At 41.9% G+C, this 25,821-nt stretch overlaps 1 protein-coding gene across 1 annotated transcript in view; it reads left to right on the forward strand.

Annotated features, from left to right (window-relative positions):
• The window catches only part of NEK10 (NIMA related kinase 10), a gene marked incomplete at its 3' end in the record, with an annotated part of 225,272 nt that overhangs the window by 42,322 nt on the left and 157,129 nt on the right, over window positions 1-25,821 (forward strand). The window contains 9 exon segments of the mRNA XM_081247364.1: window positions 2,276-2,360; window positions 12,149-12,190; window positions 13,864-13,942; window positions 14,932-14,999; window positions 16,600-16,679; window positions 18,065-18,151; window positions 20,807-21,031; window positions 23,871-24,010; window positions 24,656-24,717. Coding sequence (XP_081103490.1) covers window positions 2,276-2,360; window positions 12,149-12,190; window positions 13,864-13,942; window positions 14,932-14,999; window positions 16,600-16,679; window positions 18,065-18,151; window positions 20,807-21,031; window positions 23,871-24,010; window positions 24,656-24,717 — 868 coding nt within the window.

Raw genomic sequence — 25,821 nt, forward strand, 5'->3', positions numbered from 1 at the left:
TTATTATTAGAGACATAGCACAACATGTGGAGAACACACAGAGAAACAGTGTATTTAGACAGAAGCAAAACAGGAGTACACACCTGGAGAGAAAGGGTGTGGGCATCCTCCTGAATGAGGAATGCAATAAAGAGGCGGTTAAATCATTTATATGGGGCGGTTCTTCTGGGTCTTCCTTCTCCTCTGGCCAGTTATCTCGCTTCTTTCCCCACACCTGACCTGTCCTACTGCCCTGCCCGATATGTGTGCACATCTTTTTGCCAAGATGGATTCCAGTGCAGAGGCTAACGGGGGTTTGACAGCACCTGTTATGGGATGATGTCGCACCTTTTTGACCCCAAAGGAGCCTTCCTGCGCATGTGCAGTCAGGGAGGTTTCCTTGACTTCAGTAGTGATAGATGTGGTCGTTTTATCTCTTTACTCCCCCTCAGAGCTCAGCTCCTGCCACTAGCTCTGTCCTTGGCGTGTCCAGGGAAAACAAAGCTCCAATTTATTCTGCTTGACGAACTCCAGCTGCTCAGCCCAGGGGCCCATCTATCTCCTACCTCAAAGTGGTGGGAATGGGGAAATATTTTAAAGGTAGAGCAGACAGGATGTGCTGAGGGATTGGATGAAAGATGTGGGGGAGGTAGAGGAGGTGAGAAAACACCCAGGGTTTCGGTCTGATCAACTGGAGGCCTGGAGGGGTGAGGCGTGTTTGTGTGTGGGGGGCGGCGGGGCATGAATTCAGTTTCAGATGAGCTGTCAGCTGAGACTCAGGAAGCCGTGGGTCCCGGCCTCAGCCTGGGCTCTGTTCCTACAGGTTCATGGGCAGAAGCACACTCACAGAGTGCCACGAAAGGCCCTTCGCAGTCACACTCTGCAGCCTGAGTGGCAACACTGGAGCAGCCTGAAAAATTTCCCCAGTTTGAATTTTTTTTTACTACGAACTCTAACTGGCACAGAGCAGCTGAGCAGTGAAGTAGAAGCTGCTCGCGGAGGCACAGCAGCTGGGATGAGTGCTGGGTGTGCCGATGACCCCACCCCAGAGCAACTGGGGTGCCACGCCGAGCACCCTGCTCCCTCGAGCTGGAACCCACTGAGCGAGCCGTGCCTGCAGTGAGCCCCAGCCATGCTGGTGGCCCCTGTGACTCGGGCTTCAGTCGAGGACTGGGTGGCAGCACCCATGTGAGCGGCTGGGCCCTGGCACCCCAGCTCTGGTGTTTTGAGTCCACTTTGCCCGCAGGCCCGGGGAGCAGCAGTGCCTGAGAACTTGCCCCCTCGTCCCTGCTGCAGCCCCACCCCCCACACACTGTGACAGCCGTTTTGGGAGCAGGAAAGCCAGGGTGCTTGCCTCCGTGGGGGTGGGGGGTCCTTGGAGGTGAGGCTGGCACAGAAGGGCCCTTGCCCACTGGCTTCCCCACTCCTCACCCCTGCTCTCCACTCTAGGTGGACTCCCCAAGAGTGTGTCCTCAATCACTCACACGCACACCAGTCTTCATGGAAGAGTCTGCTTCCGGGAAGACTGATCTAAGGTGTAAGAAAATATTTCATCACGATGTTTCCCACAGGGAGCGCTGAAGTGCCCTGGGGGCTGCAGAGAACCCTCAGGGGTGTTGTGGGATATTTTTAAATTTCAAGGAAAACAGCAATGATACACAACATCTGTCAGACACAGTGCAAACTACTCAGGTAGTTACAGTTTCCACATTAGATTGTACTGCCTTCCCTTAGATGATGGCTTACTTTTCTGTAGCTGGGTTTTCAGTGGTTACTGTGATAAAAAGCAAGTGCCCTGGGAAAGTCAGGTGGAAGAGGGAATGGAGGTAATGGTGTTAGATCTGATTCCAAGGCTGGAGAAGTTGTTTAGTGTCCACAGGTGCACACACCCCATTAGTAAGTAAATGTGATTAAGAATAAAATAAAAATACTTTTCTTTTAGTGTCTGTGTATTATTTTTTTCAAATGGATACTAAGTTATCAGGGTATCAAGTCTTTTAAAGTTGAACCCTTTAGCTATTTCTTTTGGTCAGGGACTGCCGTGAGTCAGTAAGGGCCCTGAGAACCAAATAATTTTGGGGACCTCTACTTTGTAGTGACAATGACAGTTTCTATGTGTTTTGTATTAAAATGGGTCAAGTGTTCAAGAATCAAATAACAGTCCCCACTGCAGAGTGTTTGAGGTAAACTAATGCTCTTCCTAAAGATGTTTTTTATTCTTCTTGCATTGTTCATGAACTGTCACGTTGGCCTTTAAACATGAACAAACATGTTCTCTTTTGTCTTCTTCTTTCAGAGAGTGGGTTGATCAAGCCCCATGTCTTCATTTTCTGAGAGTATTAATTTGTCTGAGACTTCTAATGAGGGATCCATGTTATCAGGTTGGTTGCAAAAAATAAAAATATTTTTTACTTGTTTGAAGATGAAAAAAACCCTGGTGGGCTAGCATGGTAACTTTTTTTTTTCCTCTCTCACAACTCAGTAGTTTCCAAATTTGGGAAGTATCTCACCTGCTATTTAAAATGATAGGAGAGAAGTGATTTAATGGGGACAAAAACACCTGTATATTTCTACTCTATTACCTATGGGATGAAGTGGATTGAACTTCGGGTCTATGCTTGCATTACCTCCTGGCATTTTAAACTATAGTCAGTTTGGAGATGTGTACACTTGGCCACACATTCGAGCATGTTTATGCCAAGCAGCTCACTAGGTCAAAGTCAGCAGCGACAAGTGGGGGCTTCCTCAGGGGGCTCCAGGGGCAGTGAGTGGGAAAGGCAGGGGCTGCAGCTTTGGTAGCTGCTCCAGAGCCATGCTTGTCCCAGAGTCCAGCCTCAGACCCTGAGTTAGAGGTGAGCAAGGGGCCTCCCACTTGTCTCAGAGGAGGTGCCTGCAGGCAGGAGTCTCCCCTCCTCTCACTAGTTAGTTAAATGTGCGGCCGTAGTTTAGTGCCTCTCAAACTTTAAAGTGCAGAGGAATCACCTGGGGATCTTGTAAATGCGGATGTGGATTCTGTCGTTGTACCCTGAGACCCACGATTCTGCTGAGGCCACTGGTTCATGGCCCACATTTTGATTAGCAAGAACTTAGTGCTTTAGCAGTGAGGCTCTAAAGAAAGGCTTACCTAACACTTCACCTGGATCGTGAAAGTTGTTCCACCTAGTCTCAGCTGCTAAGATAGCTGCTTTTATAAAGCAGAAGTTCCTAAACTTTCTGTACATCAGGAACACTTGGAAGACTTAAAGATTGCTGGCACTCGCCCCCACAGTTTCTGATTCAGTAAGTTTGGGGAGGGCCTGGAAATCTGCATTTCTAACAACTTTTCCCAGGTGATGCTGATGCTGCTGGTCAGGGGACCACAGTTTGAGAACACAGGCAGAACCACTGCCCAATCAATTTGGAGAAGCCTCCAAATTGCTTATGAACCATTACTGTTTCTTCTTGCCAGTGTTAAATATCTAAAGAGCATTCTTACTATCCTTATTATTCATACATGCTTCAGTCATTTGCACAGATTTTTTTTTTTCCTAAGAAGTATCTCCTTTTATGCCCTGTCCTGATAAGCTACTGGGATGCTCAGACCACTCTGAAGCTCTTTTATTTTGGATTCAGTTTTATTGATGAATTATTATTTGAGTCAGAATAATAATAATAATTTCATTACCCCAATAACCATCTTTTCCAAACTTGGCATTTAAAAAAAAAAGTGTTCTGGTACTAGCCAGCTACAGAGCCTGCTCTGATTTGAGTCTCCTGTGATTCATGATGGCTTCAATCTTTTCTTTAGAAGAGTCACTCCCTTCCTCATTCCGTATTCTAAGCTGTCTTTGTGCTGTTCTAGTTTAGCCAACCACAGTCATTTGAATATATTGCATACTTCAAATGGCTTTCTGTCCTGGTTGCTCACAGTTTTCTGGGAATTTTCCTTTTCTCCTGTGAGAAAAGCTGCGTGGGTCATGCATGGTGAGGGTGGGCCATGTGCTGCACTTTGCCTGGGTCACCCCCATGAGCTCCTTGTCTGCAAGTCATTATTAATAGCCCCTGTACACCCCACAGGCCTCAGCTTGGGTAAGAACACTGTGTATATAATATTAATATAACTATTCATGGAAGAAGGTGGATTTTTAGGAGAAGGTCTAGTTTTTTGACTTATAGAAGTTAGCAAAATATTTGCCTTTGACATGTTTGCTCAGAGAATTGATGGCCCTTGTGTCATACTCTGCTAATCTTCATCTAAAGTATTGCCTTTCTTAATCTAGTTCTTGATGGGCTGGAACAAGGTTGACTGGATTGCCCTCTAAAGGAAAGAATCCCATGACCTCTTTGCTTATGGGATTTTATGATCAAAACACGTATGAAGCCAAACCTCCCATTGATTTCCAGTCTTTCCATAGAAGGGGTTGCTCCCTGAATCTCTCCTCCTGGCACTCTGTCCACAAAGAGGAGCAGTTGTTTAACATCTTAAGTTGCCAAGAATTTTTGGCCGAAGTCACGTAACAATGCTGGGGTTTACTACAACCTGTGCCAACAAATGTCAGCACGCCTCTGCCCTCGCGAGGCCTTCCCTTCCTCTCTTGGTGAATCAGTACTGCAGGATCCACAGTGACTGTTCCAGACCATCTCCACTTCTCATACCCAGACCCCTCCTACCCCTGTCATTCTTATCAGATTACATCATTACCTGTTTTACAGGCAAAACTGAAGCCATCCCAGTAGGAGTGTTCGTATTTTCTTTGTCGCTTGAAATATTCGGATTATCATGCACCTTTGCGTCCCTTCTTATTTCTGAAGAAAACCCTCCTCCTTGCCAAGGTTCAGCCTTCCATCTGTTTTCTTTGTTACAGTGTCAGTGGCTCCCTTTCTGTTTTCTCTTATCATAAAATGCCCTCTTCTTGACCTGCTATCCCCTCAAGCCTTCATCTCACCTTCATCACTGCATTCATTGAAAGGTCAGACTATAGGTCTTGAACTCACTCCGTTTCTTTTACAACTGATATGTTGTAGAACTTTTCATTGAATATTATGTACAAGGTTCTCTCTGGAAGTCATTTAGGAAGATCATGGTGGGCCATGATCCAGTCGTCATTTCTTGACCCAGAGGCTCCAGTATATGCTTAATGGAGGTTCCAGCAAGAAAAGAGTGGAAGAGATGAAAGAGAAGCCATTTTAAAATATAAATTGCTTAGTTTTCATAATTAAAGGGTGATATATGTTTGGAGATTTCAAGTGTAGTTGGAGTTCCAAGCAGGATAAAGGTAAAAGTCCACCTGGACTCCTTACACTAAGGCTGGCATAACACATTGCTTATCAAGGGTAAAGAGAAAATCCTTTTTTTTGTTAAATTTATTTATTTATTTATTTATTTATTTTTGGCTGCCGTTGCTGTGCACGGGCTTTTCTCTAATTGCGGTGACCGGGGGCTACTCTTCGTTGCCGTGCTCAGGCTTCTCATTGCAGTGGCTTCTCTTGTTGCGGAACACAGGCTCTAGGCACACAGGCTTCCGTAGTTGTGGCACGTGGGCTCAGTAGTTGTGGCTTGCGGGCTCTAGAGTGCAGGCTCAGTAGTTGTGACACACGGGCTTAGTTGCTCCACGGCATGTGAGATCTTCCCGGACCAGGGCTTGAACCCGTGTCCCCTGCATTGGCAGGCGGATTCTTAACCACTGCGCCACCAGAGAAGTCCTAAGAAAAACTCTTAAAAGCCCCTAAGCTACATTTACATCAGCTACAACAATAAAAGGAGAGTAGAGCTGCGTGGCCTTCTCCCCCCGGCCCTTGCACCCCCAGCCTCTCTTTAGCAACCCATACCCTTTGCCACATTTTCTGTTTGCCTTCACTGATCCTGAGAACCTCTAGCTCTTACTCATCATTTTTTCTTTTTCTTTCTTCTGTATTATTTACTTGCTCCTTTTTATTTATTTTATTTTATTATTATTATTTTTTTTTTTATTTTTGCTTTACGCGGGCCTCTCACTGTTGTGGCCTCTCCCGTTGCAGAGCACAGGCTCCGGACGCACAGGCTCAGCGGCCATGGCTCACGGGCCCAGCCGCTCCGCGGCGTGTGGGATCTTCCCAGACCGGGGCACGAACCCGTGTCTCCTGCATCGGCAGGCGGACTCTCAACCACTGCGCCACCAGGGAAGCCCTACTTGCTCCTTTTTAAAATTCTGCCTTCCTACATGTTAACCTTCCCCAAAGTTATTTTCTTTGTCATCTTCTCCCCTATTTTCCAAGCTCTTGGCTTCAACTATCATTTTGTTGTTGTTGTTCTTTGCTCACAAGCACATATCTCCAGCCTTAGACTTTTCCATTCATTTAAGTCCCAAATTTCCAGGTATATGTTGGGCAGCGATCCTGATGACACAGTAGCACAGTGGTTCTCAAGTGTGATCTGGTGACCGTCATCGGTCTCTGAAACTCTTCCAGGGGTCCCACAAGGTCAAAACTATCTTAAAAGTGATGCTACAGTGTTATTTGCCTTTCCACTCTCACTCTCTTACAGCTGTGCAGTGGAGCTTTGTAAAGGCTACCGGATGTGTAATGACGGAACATATGCTTGTGTACTCTTGTGTTTCAAAAATTCCTCACTTTTAATGTCTAATATGGTATATATAAATAGATAGAACCCACATAAACAGAAGCTCTTTGGGATTCTCAGTAATTTCTAAGTGTGTAAAGGAATATAGCTGTCAAAGGGTTAGAGAGCCTGATATGCACAGGACCCTCAGTAACTGCACAGGGTCCTCTTCGTCCTCCCTCTCCTCCAACCTGCAGAGTCAGCTCCTGATTCTGTTAATGGCACCACCTTTCCTCCAGACTCCAAGGCAGCAAACTTCTCCTCACCCACTACGAGCCTTTTAGAAGAGTAGTTACTAATACACCTGGAAAGATAAGTAAAGGCCAGGGCATAGGGGGGCCTTCAACTGAGACGGAGGGATGAGAGGTGTGGAACCCTGATGGCAGAGGCATGGGTGGTGGGTCAGGGTGCAGCACTCAGAGCTCACTGCTCTGCTGGCCGAGAGGCCCAGGGGAGCGTGTCTAAGGGCCCCGATGCTCTGGGCCACAATGACATCGTGCTGGACTGACAACAGCCAGATTGGTGTTGCAGGGTGCTCCATTGTTCTATATCGTTTTTATCAGTATTATGTTATTGTATCATTTTTTTAAAAAGAGAAAATTTCTGGGAATGGGTAGAGCAAGGACGTTTGTTCACATGTGGCTCATTGAACTGAACTTCAGATTGATGGGGATTTTCTCCAGGCCATTAGTTTCAGAAGTCCAGAGCCCAGTCCCATGAGCCTCCAGCCCATGCTGGGGAGGAGGGCTGAGGTGGGGAAGGGCACGCAGTCCTGTTTGCTTTTCAGATCAGTAACCAGGACTGCTGAGCCCAGGGGTGTGCATGCCTCGTGGTCTTCTCTCCCATAGACGCTGGCAGGTTAGAGCAGGCATGTCCCCGCCACGCTCCAGTCTCTGTCGGGGCCTCAGGCCTCGGGCCTCGGGAAAAGTGTTTGTTTAACAAATGGAGGGTAACTGCTTGAGTGCGTTTTCCCCTTATTGTACTTTATAGCCGTGCTTCTCTCACGGTGCTCCACAGGACTTGGTCAGTATTCTGTGAAAAGAAGTGTGCTCTGCCCAGTGATATGTAGGAAAGCTGCACACGGGTTCTCCCACTAGAGACTTACAGTGCACGGCAGCATATTAAAGCTCTGAGGAGTTTTTAATTTTACTGAGGAGTTTTAATCTACGATAAGATAATTTGTTACATTCTGTTTAACCTACCATTTGATCATGAATTTTTTTTTTTTAAGAATACCTAGTACCACCCACTGCACAGAATAAAATGATTATTCTCAGGAGAGAGTTTGGGAAACATGGGGTTAGTTCCATATTGTTAACATTGATTGTTGGATAGATATATTTTTGTCAAGGTAAACATTTAAAGATGACCATGACCAATCATTTAACCATTATTCTCTCCCTGGTGTCTTCTCCTTCCCAAGCTTCAAATTTAAATTTCTTTTATGTCAGCAATGCCAGATTTCAGTCTTCTGCCCTGGCCTCATTTTTCCCCGGCCTGTTGTTCTTTTGTCACTTGGATACACCACCAGTAACTCAGCACGTCCAGACTCAGTCTCCTTGTCTACCCAGCCTATTCTCCCCTTCCTGGGTTCATTGTGTCCTTGCCCCCAGTCACCCTGGCTCGCAGATGGAGATGCCTCCTGCACTCCCTTCCTGCCCTCGGCCCTTTCACGCCCAGTTGGTCACACCACTGCCAAGACACCCCACCTGTCCATTCCCTTCTCGCTGCCCCTGCCAACCCACAGGGCTTCCCTTCACGCCCCTGCCTCTCCAGTTCATTCTAAGACTAGAGGGACGATGTGCTCATGGCTGATTCTGATCGGTCCTTGTTCGCACCTTTTCATCAGGCCCGAATGGCAAAGTTCAAATTCAGGCTCATGTCCAAGTCTGAATGGACATGTCCAGTTTATCTCACCCTATTTTTCTAACATTATTCCCAAAGATTCCCCTCATGGTGTTAGGGAGGTGCTTTTCACAGTAATAGAACATCTTGATGTTCTTTCTATGCAACTTCTATGCACCTTTGAGCCTCTTTGCTCTCTTTGCTTGGAATCCCCTTTATTTCCCCCTCTCCCCCCATGTCTTCTCAGCACATCTATCCACCCTTCTAAGCCCATTCAGAGGCTACCACCCTTACAAAGTTTTCCTTAGTCCTCTCAGCGGGCTATTATATCCCTCCTCTGCAGCATCACAGCACCTCATGTATAACTTTCTTATAACACTTACCAAATTCTGTCTTAAATTCCAGTGATTTGTATATCTGCCTTATGCTTGCTTGCAGCTCAGTGAAGTCAGCCTCTGTCATATACATATTTGTGTCCCCTTCAGAGCCTAACCCAAGGATCTTACCTAACAGGAATGAAAAAATATATTTGTTGAAAAAATATGTGTCTTTTTATGGCTGAGTAATATTCCATTGTATATATGTACCACATCTTCTTTATCCATTCATCTGATGATGGACACTTAGGTTGCTTCCATGTCCTGGCTATTGTAAATAGAGCTGCAATGAACATTTTTTTTTTAACATCTTTATTGGAGTATAATTGCTTTACAATGGTGTGTTAGTTTCTGCTTTATAACAAAGTGAATCAGTTATACATATACATATGTTCCCATATCTCTTCCCTCTTGCGTTTCCCTCCCCCCCACCCTCCCTATCTCACCTCTCTAGGTGGCCACAGAGCACCAAGCTGATCTCCCTGTGCTATGCGGCTGCTTCCCACTAGCTATCTATTTTACGTTTGGTAGTATATATATGTCCATGCCACTCTCTCGCTTTGTCACAGCTTACCCTTCCCCCTCCCCATATCCTCAAGTCCATTCTCTAGTAGGTCTGTGTCTTTATTCCTGTCTTACACCTAGGTTCTTCATGACCTTTTTTCTTTTTTCTTAGATTCCATATATATGTGTTAGCATACGGTATTTCTTTTTCTCTTTCTGACTTAACTTCACTCTGTATGACAGACTCTAGGTCCATCCACCTCACTACAAATATCTCAATTTCGTTTTTTTATGGCTGAGTAATATTCCATTGTATATATGTACCACATCTTCTTTATCCATTCATCCGGTGATGGGCACTTAGGTTGCTTCCATGTCCTGGCTATTGTACATAGAGCTGCAATGAACATTTTGGTACATGACTCTTTTTGAATTATGGTTTTCTCAGGATATATGCCCAGTAGTGGGATTGCTGGGTCATATGGTAGTTCTATTTGTAGTTTTTTAAGGAACCTCCATACTGTTCTCTGCAGTGGCTGTATCACTTTACATTCCCACCAACAGTACAAGAGGGTTCCCTTTTCTTCACACCCTCTTCAGCATTTATTGTTTCTAGATTTTTTGATGATGGCCATTCTGACCAGTGTGAGATGATATCTCATTGTAGTTTTGATTTGCATTTCTCTAATGATTAATGATGTTGAGCATTCTTTCATGTGTTTGTTGGCCATCTGTATATCTTCTTTGGAGAAATGTCTATTTAGGTCTTCTACCCATGTTCGGATTGGGTTTTTTAAAATGAAATTGAGATATTTGTAGTGAGGTGGATGGACCTAGAGTCTGTCATACAGAGTGAAGTAAGTCAGAAAGAGAAAAACAAATACCATATGTTAACACATATATATGGAATCTAAGAAAAAAAAAAGGTCATGAAGAACCTAGGGGTAAGATGGGAATAAAGACACTGACTTACTAGAGAATGGACTTGAGGATATGGGGAGGGGGAAGGGTAAGCTGTGACGAAGTGAGAGAGTGGCATGGACATATATACACTATCAAACGTAAAATAGATAGCTAGTGGGAAGCAGCCTCATAGCACAGGGAGATCAGCTCGGTGCTTTGTGACCACCTAGAGGGGTGGGATAGGGAGGGTGGGAGGGAGGGAGATGCAAGAGGGAAGAGATATGGGAACATATGTATATGTATAACTGATTCACTTTGTTATAAAGCAGAAACTAACACACCATTGTAAAGCAATTATACTCCAATAAAGATGTTAAAAAATATGTAAGTAGTTCTAAAATGTTATTTTTATTTTTATATGTATAAAATTTCTACCATAATTAATGATAATGTGTACAATATTCTTACGTTCTTTAATTATAGGTCTTCGAAAGTGAATAGCAATCATGGGAATTCAAATTAATAGGTGGTCGTAGAACGATTTTTAATTGAGTTATAAATGTACCTTTATTCTTAATTTAAACAAGAGTATGTTGCTTCCAAATTCCCTTCACACAGAATAAGGAAACCTTGACCCAGGAGGCCTTGAGCCCCTGAGCCTTTCCTCAGCTGCCCACTCAGCTTCCGGGTAGAACGAGATAGCTCCCTCACAGTCACGTACTCATTGCCCTGAACTTTCCAGAGTTGGAATGTTGGCTAATGTTTGTATTTCAAATAACTTCTTTGTGTGCATAGAAAGTAAGGAGAGAGGTATCAATACAGAGTTACACAGGTTAGGGCCACCTGAAACCCATTAACCCCAAGATAAATGTCAGTGTGGGTAACCTGAGAGCATCGACTGTTAGGAGAGCTCCAAACCAGTTCCTTTCACAGCTCCGGCCTCCCAGCACTCTCTCTCTTAATTAGCACTTTTCAGAAGTTTCATGCAGTGCCTTGTTATTGGGAATTGATTTTAAAGACCTATATCTGAGGACATTTTGCAACGATTATCCTTACATTAGTTTAGGGTATGGGTGTAATAAGACCATAAGCCACATCATTTTAAGGAGAAGCCCTGTTGTCTAGTCTACTACTAGGAGCAATGCTGCTCAGGTTTTATTGGGCGTGCCAATTACCCAGGGATCTTGTTGAAATTCATAGTGTCATTCAGCAGGTCTGGGGGGAGTAGGAGATTCTGCATTTCTCATCAGCTCCAGATGATATTTTTGCTGCTGGTCCATGGGCCACACTAGGCAGAGGCCTAGAGGAAGGTCCTGGAATTCAGTGATGCTGGATTCTTTTTTTTTTCTTTTTTTTTGCGGTACACAGGCCTCTCACTGTTGTGGCCTCTCCCATTGCGGAGCACAGGCTCCGGACGCGCAGGCTCAGCGGCCATGGCTCACGGGCCCAGCCGCTCTGCGGCATGTGGGATCTTCCTAGACCGGGGCACGAACCCGTGTGCCCGGCATCGGCAGGCAGACTCTCAACCACTGCGCCACCAGAGAAGCCCGATGCTGGATTCTTATCCAGGCTCTGTCACTTAGGCAAAATGGTTTACCATTCTGGGTCTTAGTTTTCCTACTCTGTAATGTGAGGGTGTTGAGGGGCATGATATCTAACAGCTTTTTCCAGCTCTAACATTTTATGATGACATGAGAGGAAGTAAAAAGAATTCAGAGGCAGGCTGCAGTTCTGAGCATACTTACGTTCTCTTAATCTCAACCCAACTTTCATTCATATTTATTAATAACTTATCTTAAATATAGTATGACTGGCAAACATTAAAGTTTTCCATATTTATGTTAGAATGTGGGCCTTCAAAAAATAATTAAAACTCATAACTTAATAAGTAGATTGCATGTAAAATACATTCCCCCCACCACTCTCATCTTTCATGTGTGTTCTGTTGTTTTTATTTTATCAGGAAATACTCCATAGCTTGGGTGGGATTGAAAACCTAGCTCAGGTAAGATTCCTTTTGTGGTGGCTGGTTTTCCCTTTCTCTTTTAGGTAGAGATTACACAGGTGTGTGACAGAAGATGTCTTTCTTACCTTAGCTGCCTGCCAAGGAGAGGAGCAGGCAGGGTTGTGAGTGTGAGCATGAGGCAGGATACACACAGAGCAGGGAGGGACTCGTAACATTTTCTCTTGGTTGATTGGGCTCACTTTACCCAGCCTGTTGAAATGAGAAATTTCTATCTATATAAAAGGTCACCTGTCTTTAGTTAGTAAAGAATATAAATAGATGTTGTCTGGCAGGCCCCAGGCCTCAGCATTGCACACAACAAATGGTGGGAGAAAGTATTGGTTATGAAGATGTTCATAACTTTTTCACACAAAAAAGAATTGCTGTGCTCACTAAAATATTAAAAATAAATGACAATGTGAGGAATGATCTTGACTTCATTTATTTTTCTGCTTTGGTAACTACTGAGGGAACGTAAGGAGGTGAATATATATGCTGAGACAGTCCAACGTTTGGGCTTATTAATACAATAACACAAAATTTCCAGGCATGGGAGCAGTTGAAACAACCCATTCTCCTGAAATCTATACCATGTATGGAAAGAATAATTTTCATAATAAACCCGTGGCCCTACAAACTCATTCTGAGTTATTAATGGATGATTAATTTTAATGGCAACTTAATATTAAATCTATTTTATTATTTTTTTATTCTTGGGAAATTGATAAAACATATCTTGTTTTAATTTTTATTTATTTATTTATTTATTTATTTATTTATTTATTTATTTATTTATTTATTTTGTGGTACGTGGGCCTCTCACTGTTGTGGCCTCTCCCATTGTGGAGCACAGGCTCCGGACGCGCAGGCTCAGTGGCCATGGCTCACAGGCCCAGCCACTCCGCCGCATGTGGGATCTTCCTGGACCGGGGCACGAACCCGTGTCCCCTGCATCGGCAGGCAGACTCTCATCCACTGCGCCACCAGGGAAGCCCTTGTTTTTATTTTTAAGAAAATTTTTAATTGGCTAGAGGTTTAGCTCATTTAATGAAATAATCTTTAATAAAATTATATTGTAAAGGATCTTTTTATCCATTTTAATTTCATTAAAATGTCAGAAATTTATGTGTGTTTCTCTGAACTTAACTACAATCAGTCATCCACAGTGAGGGATTATTATACTACTGCATACATTTCATTCTAATTATTGCTATCTGTTTGTATGCTGGTTAGATATAATTTAGGATATTATAAAACATAAGGTCGATAAAATATATGCAGAGTGTTATTAAAATTCTGCTGAAAAGTTACATTGAAGAATTAAAATTCTATGTACTATATTATTGCATCTTATTTGTATCTTATATTTGGAGGCTAAATTGCAACACAAATTTATTCAGTTAGGAGTCATCTTGGAACGTTTGAGAGTTTAAACAATCTTTCAAGGTCCCTCCCTCCACTTCGGGGCGTTCCACAGAAGCCAAGAACCCAGAAACCCACCCCCTTCTGCACTTGAGTGAAGCAGGCCCAGGGGCACCAAGTATTGTTTGGTGAGCCTGTTGTGCCACCTACAGCTCATTTTCAGAAGTGCACAACCTTTCCCCTCACCTGCTGTGTGCTTGAGCGTCCTCCCCTCTGACTCGCCTGTCGGTCTCCCTCTCCCCCCGCCGCAGTACATGGAGATCGTGGCCCACGGGTACCTCGGCTCCGGGGAAGCGCAGCACAGCGTGGACAAGCTGGTCAACATGACGTGTAAGGGCGGTCCCGGGACGCAGCTGGCCTTCCGGGCATGCCGTTTGCAGCAGGGAAGGGGGGACACTTTGCATACTCACGGGGGTCCCCACACAGCTATGGGCTTGAGAGTCCATGCCAGCTGTTATGCTCAGTGGCAAAATGTACCCAGAGAGGAGATTTTTAGATCACAGTTCTTACCTTGAAAAACCTGATTTCATGTTTTAAAAGATTTTCATTGAGCACAAGCTTAGTTTATTTAGTGCAAGAGACACTTCCTTCCATAAAAGCAAATTTTGGTAAAAATATTTTTTGCCTCCTTCGATTTCTATTAAAATGTCAGAGACTATTCATTTTTCATCTATAAAATTGGGGTAATAACAATACCCATTTCCAAAGCTTCTCTTTTTGGAAGCTCTTCCCAGCCCACCTTCCGTGCTCTCTGGATTTGATGAGTGTGCACTCCTGCTCTCTGGATTTGATGAGTGTGCGCACTCCTGCTCTCATGCGAGTGAGCCCACATTCTTTGTGTGCACAGGACAGGACCTTAATTCTCAGTTCCAGGGAGAGAGGAATCTGTGGTGAGCCTCAGGCACCAGGAAGTTTCTGTGAGGCCAGCCGTTACCCTCCACTGAGGAACCTTGCTAAGTCCATCACATGAAATCTTTATGGGGACGATCTTTGAAGAATAGGTTTCACTTTGAACTTGTAATGATATTAAGGAACTCATTCAACTTTAAGTGGAAGGGAAGATTTAATTTTCTTGCTATCTCCAAATTTTATTATTATAATAGTAATACATAATAAATACTAGTTGGGCTTGAAACGTGATTCTTGAAGTAAAAAAAAATCAACCCTGTCCCTCCTCCCTCCATTGTCCTTTTTGTGTGGCCTGTGTTCCCATTTGTCCTTCCTTTGCTTGCCCATCAGTACTTGAGACCTGAGGCTCTATGAGCACTGACCCCCTTTAAGCTTCAAATCCCTCGTTGAGATATTCCATTCTTTTATAGATATTTTTCAAAAACTTGCTGCTGTCAAAGACCAAAGAGAATGGGTCACCACAAGCAGAGCCCACAAGGTGAGTGGTCCCAGAAGGAGTTCCTGCTTCAGCTTCATTTGGTGGTGGTTCACATGCTAGAGTCCAGAGCCCTTGTGGTCAAGCCACGTGTAATTATTATTCTCAAGCCTGCTAACCTAGCCTAAAATTGCCAATCTCTGCTAACCTGCCTAAGGAGTAAATATAGAAACAGCAAATAAAGGTTTTCTGAAACTTTTTTCTTTTTTCTATGTCATTTAATTCTTTATTGCTTAATCAACTAAGTTTATTGCTTAATTTAAATGTTGCTTGTAAAAACTTGACTATATATAAACTGACCCTAGGTGTGTGTTTACAAATAAATAAATAAATACATATATATGTATGTATACATATAAATACATTCCATTTGGCACATGAGGTTATATTAGTTTGAACCATGTGAAATTACCCTGGTGTGTAGGTCAATTTCATATGGTTTAACTTCATAATAAGATGGTTTAGTATTATAAGTCTATGGGTCAAATACATATTTCAAGTTGAATGAATGCAGGTTTAATCAAAACAGACTACATTTATATTTACAGCAAAACTATTTAGCTGGTAGCTGCCTAGAGCCAGGTTTCAATAATTTGTTGAGTTTTTATATCCCAGGAAGCCACTTCCCAGCATATATTAGAGCAAAGTTGCCTAAAATGTGTTAACACATGCTGCTCATTTTATGGGGGGGGGTGATTCTTAGTGATAATACAGGTCAACATTTTTTATTTCAATAGCTATATATTTCACTGATATCATTTAGAATTTGAAGAACATTTTTGAGTAGCATTAAGGTGTTAAGGGCGGACATGACAAAAATTGTGAAATGATATACCAGTGACTGGATTTCGGGAAACATTATGTTAGAAGACATAAAGGAAACAGTGGGAAAAGAAAAAGAGGAAGGGATCTGAGAAACAAAGATAATAATAGCTCCATAGAAAATGCATGAGATCATAAAGGGGAAAAACCCACATAATAGAAACCCAAAATCAGCCTAGTAGTTGTTATACAGGTCACAGCTCTGGTCTGAAGTATGTTTGGGTGTGTGCTTTGGGGGACCCTGAGTTCTAAAAATGTAGAGGGAAAATACGTAAATTTGTAGTAATGGGAATCCTGAGAAGGTGACTGATAAGATATAGATGACTCCCAACTCAGTGATGTTACTCAGAAATTTGAGAGGCAAATGGATTGTCTGGTAGTGTTAACATATCTTGCTTAGTTTGGGAAAAAAAGACAGTCTTCAACATTTTGTTGAAAAAGTACTTTCATAATTTGGAAAGTGCCTGCCACAATGCCAATGCCCAACTCAGAATGAGTGCTCAGTGACTGGTCGCTACCAGAAGAAGACAGAGAACAGACAGCGTGGGCACCTGGAAGTAGAGGGCCATGTATCTTGGTCCCTTTGCTTCCTGTCCTGGGCAAGGAATGCTTACAAGGAACTCGTCTGAAGAGGGGGTGGATGCCTGCCCCTTAAGAACTGGGGATCGTGAATGTTTAACAAATTTTGAGGTTAAGCCTCTATGATCTTTAGAAGGAAACATACTGTTCAAGAAGCTTGTAGTACTTACATAATTAAACCTTATTTTACTTCATTTTTCAGACATTAGTAAGTTTACTCAGTGCCCGAGATACTAATGTTCTGTTGGGTGCCCTTCTGGCTCTGGCTAGTTTAGCTGAAAGGTGAGTGTATTTTAATAAGTTCTGCTGCTTTAGCAACTCAGATGGAAGAAATGCAAAATAGATCAGTTTCTCTATTTATTTTGTCATCTACTTAGTTAAAATTTGTGAAAAATAAACGTGAAGTACCATAACTATACTGAAGAGGATCCGGGATGGAAAAGCATCATTTGGAATTTAAGTTGGAGCAGCAAAGCAGTTTAAAAATTTCTTTTTTTTTTTCCTGACTAGAAATATTTACCTAGTCTTTTCATCCAACCCTCACTTACTTCTACTTTCAAATTTACACAATATGTATTGGACAGTTGAATCTCCCTGACTTGTTTTCTTCATTCTCTCCCCTATATATATTTTAACATTTTCAAACATTTTTGCCCTTTAAGAAATTCTAGATAACCCCTATAGATGTTATGATTATTTTAAATATGTTTTTATACCAGTAAGTGGATCACTGCTTTTTTGTTTTTTAGGTTTTTTTCCAACTTAATTGAGGACTAATGGACAAATATAATTTTATATATTTAAAGTGTACAACATAATGATTTGATACACATATATACTGTGGAATGATTACCAAGATCAAGATAATTAATACATCCATCACCTCTCATAGTTAACTCTTTTTTTTTGGTTTTGTGACGAGAACATGTAAGATCTCTCAGCAACTTTCAAGTGCACGACCCCATATTATTAACTGTAGTTGCCGTGCTGCACATTGGATCCTTAGTGCTCACTCTTCTTATAATTGAAAGTTTGTACCTTTTAACCTACATCTCCCTGTTTCCCCCTACTTCCAGCCCCTAGTAAACACCCTCCATTCTATTCTGTTTCTATGTAGTCGGTTTTGTTTGTTTATTTTAGATTCCACATATAAGTGATACCGTATGGTAGTTGCCCTTCTCTGTTTGGCTTATTTCATTTAACAGATTGTTCTCTAGGTTCATCCATATTGTCACAAATGACAGGATTCTTTATGGCTGAACAATATTCAATTATGTATATATAATTATATTCAATTATAACTATATATAAATATTCAATTATATATATAAATATGTATATCACATTTTCTTTATCCACTTCATCTATCAAAGGACATGTAGGTCATTTCTATATCTTAGCTATTGTGAGTAATGCTGATCATTGCTTTTTTGTGAACAGCATATGATTCCCTTTCTCCAAAGGGAATCATGTTATCATCATACTGTTATTAAACATATTTAAATTTATGACATATAATACTTACTGAATGTTGGAGTTTAATGTAGCCCTGCCCCATAGAGCTACATTTTGTTTCTTCTCCTGGGATAATATGAGGGCTAAGATATTAAATACGTGGATATGGTAAAATACATTTTTCATAGTTACTAATACTTTTCAATTTGTAGTCCAGAATGTAGGGAGAAAATAAGTGAACTCAACATTGTAGAAAATCTGCTGATGATTTTACATGAATATGACTTGCTTTCCAAAAGGTAGGATTGCTAACAGGGGAAAGTGACAGTGTCTGACATTTAATGAAAATGATTATTATTATTTTACTTATGTTATTTACATTGTTAGCTGAATATCATGAGTCAACTTGGCATTTATCTTCTATTTAAGTTTATATAAAGTAACCAGTAGCAAAGAGATATATCGATTTATCTTTGGTCCTGCTTTACTTCTAGAACTGGTCATAGATTTGAAATATGTAAATCTCATGATTACATCTTTAATATGTTTTTATTACATTTATTTACATCCTGTCTCCTTAAGGAAAGAAACTCTGAGGTGACTCTACTTTCAGTAATTTCAGACTGTATGTTGAATAAGTGATTAGATTCCTAAAATCTATTTTGCTTAAGGCAAAATAAGATAACTACTTATTAAGTAAACATTAAGATAGCTACTTATTAAGTAAACATTAAGATAGCTACTGACTTATTTCACGACCAAAACAGAATCTAGAGTAAAATGAACTCATTTCACTTGAACTACCTATTGCCCTAAAAACTTACTGTATCCAGATATTTATTAGGTTACCTGCATCATATGATATTTAATCGAATAAGTCATAACTTTCTAAAGAGGTAAAATAGTTAACAGAAATCCCAAGCAATAAAACACTGACATTTAACTCATAGTAAATCCCTTGAATTCTTCGTCTAAGCCAATTTAACCCTCTTTTACAAACTATACTTAGACTTGGTTGTCTGAATTGATTCACCCAATAGCCTCTGCACAGGTGTTGGAAAACCAAAGATGAATAAGATATGGTTGCATGGTGTAGGAGAGGGGCAGACACACAAATCATCAGTTTCACCACAGCATTGTAGGTGGTGTGGTTAGTGGATGCACAGGATGGATACCCTGGGGGCATGGAACAGCACCTCCAATCAGAGCGAGGGGGTCATGCCAAGTCTCCTAAAAGAAGGAGCGGCTGTCTAGGCAGAGGAAGAGAGCAAGTGAAAACAGAATATGCTCCCACCTGGAGGCCTGCAGTGGTGTGTGAGAGAGGAGTGTGCATGGGTGGGAGCAGCTACAGCAGAGTGCAGGAGGGAGCGTGCCAGAAAACTAGTTAGATAGTTGGTGATAAGTTAGAAATAGAGCTAATTTTGGCCAGGCCTTCTACATGCCAGGCCCTGTTCTAAGCACTTTTGTGTTTTAACTTGTTTGATCTGCAATTCTCTTTCCATATTTTATAGATGAGATACCTTCAGCAAGGTCATGATGGGCTCTTTGTGCCTATAGTGTGGTTTTTATCATGAACATTATGGAGACTCACAGATTTTAATCATGATCAGATTGATTTTGTGGGGACAGTTATTCTGATTGCACTGTGTGGGGTGTGGAATTTAGCCACACAATGAGATCCACTTAGAACAAGGAGGGAATGTTTGGTGTAGAAAGTTTGAGAAGGTGAAGAGTACTGTCTACCAAAGAACATATGTCAGAGCATAAAAGTTTGGGAGGGAGAGGAGCCATGGAAAATTAGCTCAGGGAAAGGAATTGTGAAGCAGGATAAGAATGGGAATATTGGAGAGGAGGGTGACAGAGAAGCTTATATCTGGAGCATAATCGAGGCTCACAAGGATGGAGGGGCAGTGGGTTTAGCTAGCTGCAGGACGCACAGAAGAATTAACCCCAATGCTTGCCCAGGAAACAGGGGACACCGAAGGCTCTCCACTGGTTGGAGAAGAAGGGAGTGTCTTGGAGGATTCCCAGTCTTTGGCTTGGAAATTGAAAAGACTGTGGTGTCCTGAGTCCAGATCGGGGACATAAGTGGAAGGGCTGATTTGGGGAGGAGGATAATGACTGAGTTTAAAAACAGTGGGGTGAGTGCCTGTGGAACAGTTAAGTGACTGCTGGAAACTCTATAGGTTGGGAGTGTTGCTTGGGCTGAGATCACAGTGCCAGGGTAGAGGGAGTATTTGAAGCCATAGGAATAAATAACACCATCCAGGAAGAGTGTTCAGAGTGTGAGCCTGGAGGATTCAGGACATCTCTATGAAATGTCTATAATCATAATGTTACAGAGCTTAGTTTAACCTTATGTCTTATGCCATCATTATCTTTATTTTACTCTCCAGATATTCACTTCGCATTTAATTTCCCTGGATCATAGTGTTTTTGTCATCAGGTATTAATGTCTTATTTTTGCAATCACATAGTAAGTTTCTGAAGACTAGGATAAAGCTTTTATATTTCTTTTGTCTTGAGCATAATGCAGGTCCCATTGTATGTACTTGATGCCTATTTGCTCGTTAGTAGGTTTTTAGCCAGACCAACGGGGATACCATGAGGATATGACTTAGATAGTGGTCCAGAAACTATGACCTGCAGGCTAAATTTGGCTCCCTGCTTGTTTTTGTGAATAAAGATTTATTGGCACACAGCCACGCCCGCTGGTTTTTGTGTGCTGTCTGTGGCTGCTTTTGCATATGTTGGCATGGCTGGGTAGTCATGACAGAGACTATATGGCCCATAGAGCTGCAAACACTTGGCTGTGATCCAGCCCTCTACAGAGAACATGTGCTGACTGTGACATAGAGCCTGTTAGCGCGACCGTCCATGCGTGTCGGCAGCTCTGTGTGAATCAAGTCAAGCCACCACTGAGCTGAGTCTCCCCTCCGGCCCATCCCTCGCAGGCTGGCGGCTGAGCTGCTGCGCCTGCTCTGTGCCGAGCGCCAGGTGAGAGAGCAGGTGAAGCTCTACGAGGGGGTCCCCATCCTCCTCAGCTTGCTGCACTCAGACCACCTACAGCTGCTGTGGAGCGTCGTCTGGATCCTGGTTCAGATTTGTGAGGACCCTGAGACCTGTGTGGAAATTCGCATTTGGGGAGGCATCAAGCATCTTCTTCATATTTTACGAGGGTGAGTCAGAGCAGGCTTTGGCCTGCTTCACTCTGGCTGTTGAAGGCTGGGGTCTCAGCTGTTCGAGGGCAGGGTGGACATGTGCTCAGCTGGCTCCCTCCCATTCTTTGGTCATTCATGTTCTACAGAGTCATTTTTACTTGTTGCAAACAGGCTTTAAATCAGTGTCAGGAGCGTTCATCTTTTCAGCTCCTTGGGGCCCTGACATATTTATCTTTGAATCACCAGCCTGCATTAAAGGAACGGATGTATGATCCTTAGTTAAAATAGGAGGAAATATGGTTATTCAAATGATTCCATGTTACTGACCCTGGTCCAGTTGCTCCTCTTTTCTCTCTAATCTCCGTGGCAGTGCTCTGAGGTGGGTTAACACCTTGTTGTCTCTCTTTTAAAAGTAGAATCTGGGGCTTCCCTGGGGGTGCAGTGGTTTAGAGTCCACCTGCCAATGCAGGGGACGCGGGTTCGTGCCCCGGTCCAGGAAGATCCCGCATGCCACGGAGCGGCTGGGCCTGTGAGCTATGGCCGCTGAGCCTGCGCGTCCGGAGCCTGTGCTCCGCAATGGGAGAGGCCGCAACAGTGAGAGGCCCATGTACCGCAAAAAAAAAAAAAAAAAAAAAAAAGAATCTGGTGGCATTCAAAGCCATGAATCTGGGGAAGGAATGGCTTGTTAAAATAGTTTCAAACTGAAATTCTCGAATTATGTTGCAAAAACTATAACAATAACAAAAAATAGTAGATATGGTATGTATTACATGTATTGAAGCATTGAATAACAATATTACTGGTATCACCAATGGGAAGGATCTATTACCTAAAATTATTATAGAGCATAATTCATTCCCCTAGGTGCTGAATCAAAATTGAAAAGGTTTATATCTGCCTGGAAAAAGATCACATTTATCTGTAGTATGTAAATAAAGTTCATTCTAATAAAAGCAGAGTAACATCAATTTTAATATGACTTGTTATCAAATCAATATTATTCAGACTTTGTGCTTGTTGTGCCTGATAACTTGATATTGTGGAGCTATGTGTCATCAGCTCCATTCTCTGAAGGAACTTTCCAACGCATAAGAACAGACTAGAGATATGAGTAGTGGCTTTGTTAACAATTTCTGTCATTACCAAAACCAAGGAAATAATGTGTAGACTGTTGACAATGTACTTGCTTTTATGAATATCACATAAAAATCTCAAGTACTTTAAAGTATAAATTATAAATCTTTCATTAGTATTGTGGCATAATGAGCTAACCCCACAGTCAAAGTAATTATGATTGCAAAGGTGTTTTTCCACTTGAGTTTATAGGATGATGACGATGATGGTGGTGGTTATTTTTGGTCCATCATACGTATTACAGTGGCCGTGGGTAGCCCTCGTGGAGGGCAGCTATTTTCTTGATGATAAAATTAAATTATATAATAGTTAAGCAATACCTCAAGGGCAAAACCTGCCTTTTGACCACATAGAACTGAGTTTAATATAAGGTAGTAGTTTTCCTCTTTTGCTCAAGCCATAACCATTCTTGATAGAAAAGAGTTCTTTCACATCTAAAGAGTAATTTTCCCAGTCCACTCCTATGGTACAATGTTATAAATCTCTTCCCTGGGAAGAAGATGTATGTCAATACTTATTCTATGTTAAATATGGCTCAGTGCTCTGGGAGAATTTATTACCCCAGCTGGGTAAACAATATCCTTTCAGAGCTGGGCTGCCTGGAGCTGGTACAAGGGGTGAGGTTGCCAGGTTGTCTGCTGGCTTGAGTATGAACAGGCTCTGTTGTCAAGGTGGTTTTTAGGAAATCTGTTCATGCCCATTCACCTGCAGTCCCAAACTCAAAGGCAGTTACTAAAAGGTTACATACTCTTGATCAGGTAGAGAGATCCCTAAAATTCAAGTTTTAACATAATTAAAGATCATTGACTGTGACTATTCCATTACCTTCCCTATGCTCCCCAAAAGAAGGGCAGAGGGCCCAGATGACACAGGAGGGAGGTCGGGGAGACTCCATCCACCTTATGTTTGGGCATATAGAAATCTACATAGAGCTGCTGCCATAAAAGTAAATGCATGAAAAAACATAGCAACCATGTAAAACAGAAGGGAACAAAGCAGATAAAGACAGACGAATGATCTATTGTGGAAGATGTAGCACTAAGTAAACAGAAAAACAAATGCTTTATTTTATCAAAGACATTAAACAGAACATGAAGTTTATGAAATGAGATTAAAGGTGAGATGATAGGATAGTAAAAAGGAGAACAGAATGATTGTGAAGCTGGGAAAGAAGACGAGGACTGAACAACATGCGGAGACTGAGTACCAGAAAGAACGTGGAGTTAGTGAAAGGAAGGGCACGCTTGAAAACTTACACATGATGCAGAGGAGGAAGACAGGGAATAAGAGCAACGTAAAATGAAGGATATGGCCTGCAGAAGATGGGTTTTCAACACGTGGATAATTGATATCCCTAAGGTAGAGAATAAAACAAAAGGAAATTTTGGAAAGCCTCAATGATCTAATAGAAGAGAACTTGACTAAAATAAAAGAAGATTGGAATTTAATGGAAAAAGACAAAACTCAGAATGATGAAGACTGAGATGTATTCAAGTAAATGGCAGAAGAATAGAGTTCAAAACAAAGGCAGCCATGTGAAAAATAGAGAGATGACACCTACCTCACACTTCACACAAAAATCATGTCTGAGTGGATTGGAAGGTCACACAGGAGAAAACTTTATGACCTGGGGGAGGCAAAGATTTATAAAACGGGAATCAGAAAGCACTGACCATGAACTATCATTGATAAATTGGTCTGTGCATTAACTTTTCTTTTTCAGGGACAGAAATTTAGTTTCTGATCGTTCCTCCATTGGAAGCCTGTCTAGTGCCAATGCAGCAGGCCGAATCCAGCAGCTTCATTTGTCAGAAAATTTAAGCCCTCGGGAAATACAAGAAAATACATTCTCTCTTCAAGCAGGTATTTATATCATATTATTACATTTTATTATTTGATACTGTTTAACCTTGTATTATTCTATTATAAAATTATAATGATAATATTAATTAGGCCCAATTTATAACTTAAAGAATGTGAAGTTAAATCCATGTGGATGCCTGAAACTTCTTGGTACCAGTGTTGGACTTGCAGGTTAAAGACACCCCAAACTTTCCTCTGCTTGCCAAGTTCTGTGGCCTAACCTGTTAGCCCTCTAAAGTAGTTCATACTCGGATTATAAGGGTTAATTTGGATAATATATTTAAAGTACGCACTATTTATCTGACCATTGTCCATGTACACTGAGCACGTGCTCCACACCGGGCACATGCTGGGTATGGGGCTGACGGTGCCTGCCCCCCGTCCCCACTCCATGCACAGGGGGGTGCATTAGGGGTGCCCCACAGGCTGCCGTGGGGTGTGCATGCATGTGAGCTACGTGAAGAGGAGAGGTACCAGCCAGCACAACTCAGGTGCCTTTCTCCCAGAGACGTGCCAGAAGGAAAATTAGGGTTTTCTGAGGGATGGCTCTGCCAACAAAATTCTCTGAGGCAGGGAGCGAGAGTGCTGATGTTCAAGTGCCGCCATGGCCACGACAGACATGGCATTTTGTGGTTTTCATTGCAGCCTGCTGTGCGGCCCTCATAGAACTGGTGCTTGACGACACCAACGCCCACCAGGTGGTTCAGGTGAGAGGGCGGGGTGCCAGGACCTGTCACGATGGAGGGAGCCCACCTCAGGTGACACCTGTATCCTGGAACATGGCTTAAAAATATTGTAATATGTCTTATTTAACATGTAGAATTCCATTTTATATTCTTGTCCTTCCTCTTTTAACTCAGCTTAAAAAGAACTGCCATGTAGGTAATTGATGGTGTTTATTCCCTATATTATGTGCAGTCTACTTCATTTTCTTTATCTTTTTTTTTAAAGCTATGCTGAATTGTTTTAATTTAATTGTTTTAATTCCTATGGCACATAGGACACCATGAGTTAAGGATAGCAGTCACTTTAAGAGGACACGAAGTTATTCAGCTAGAGGTGATTGAAACACACCAAACAAAATATTTATTGCCAGGAAACTGATTTCACAAAGCACACAAAGCATAATTCATTAACCAATTCACTACATATACAGTCATATGTGTGTGTGTGTGTGAATAAACACATTTGTATACAACCCTTGTATGTGTTTCTATTATAAAAGTTATTTCCTGCTTGTTGAAGTTTACAGAAAAAACTTTTTTTTTGCTCAATACATCAACTTAAAAATACATAAATTCATAAAGTTAGTAAAGGATCAGGTCAGCAGTGATCAGAGTCCCTGGGGAAGCTCAGCAGGTCAGGGTGGCTGCTGAGGCAGGGGGAGGCTCAGTCCTGTTATCATTGCTTGCTGTCTTGGCCTCTGGAAAAATATTTAGCCTAAGTTTTGACTTTGTCATGTATAAAACAAGGAAATTACAGACTAATTCACAGAACAGCTATGAAGACTAAATGTAGTAAGGCAGGTAAAGATCTTCACAGTCATAATATAAGTGCCCACATAGAGTAGAGTTCAGTAAACTATGTATTTAATAGATAATAAAAAATGTAGCAATAAGGTAATACTTTTTATTCATTCCGCCATGTCTGTATTTGTATTAGAATAAGGCTAGAAAGATGTTAACAGTTTATACAAATAACTTTCATTTTTTAAAATCTATTATTTTTCTCTTTCTATTTTCTTTTCTATACTAGTTTATCTACATGTATTATTTAATTAACAAAAAATAAAGGGAGAAATATTTCATAAT

This window comes from Mesoplodon bidens (assembly GCF_964165515.1).
Source record: "Mesoplodon bidens genome assembly, chromosome: 10".
Lineage (NCBI taxonomy): Eukaryota > Metazoa > Chordata > Mammalia > Artiodactyla > Ziphiidae > Mesoplodon > Mesoplodon bidens.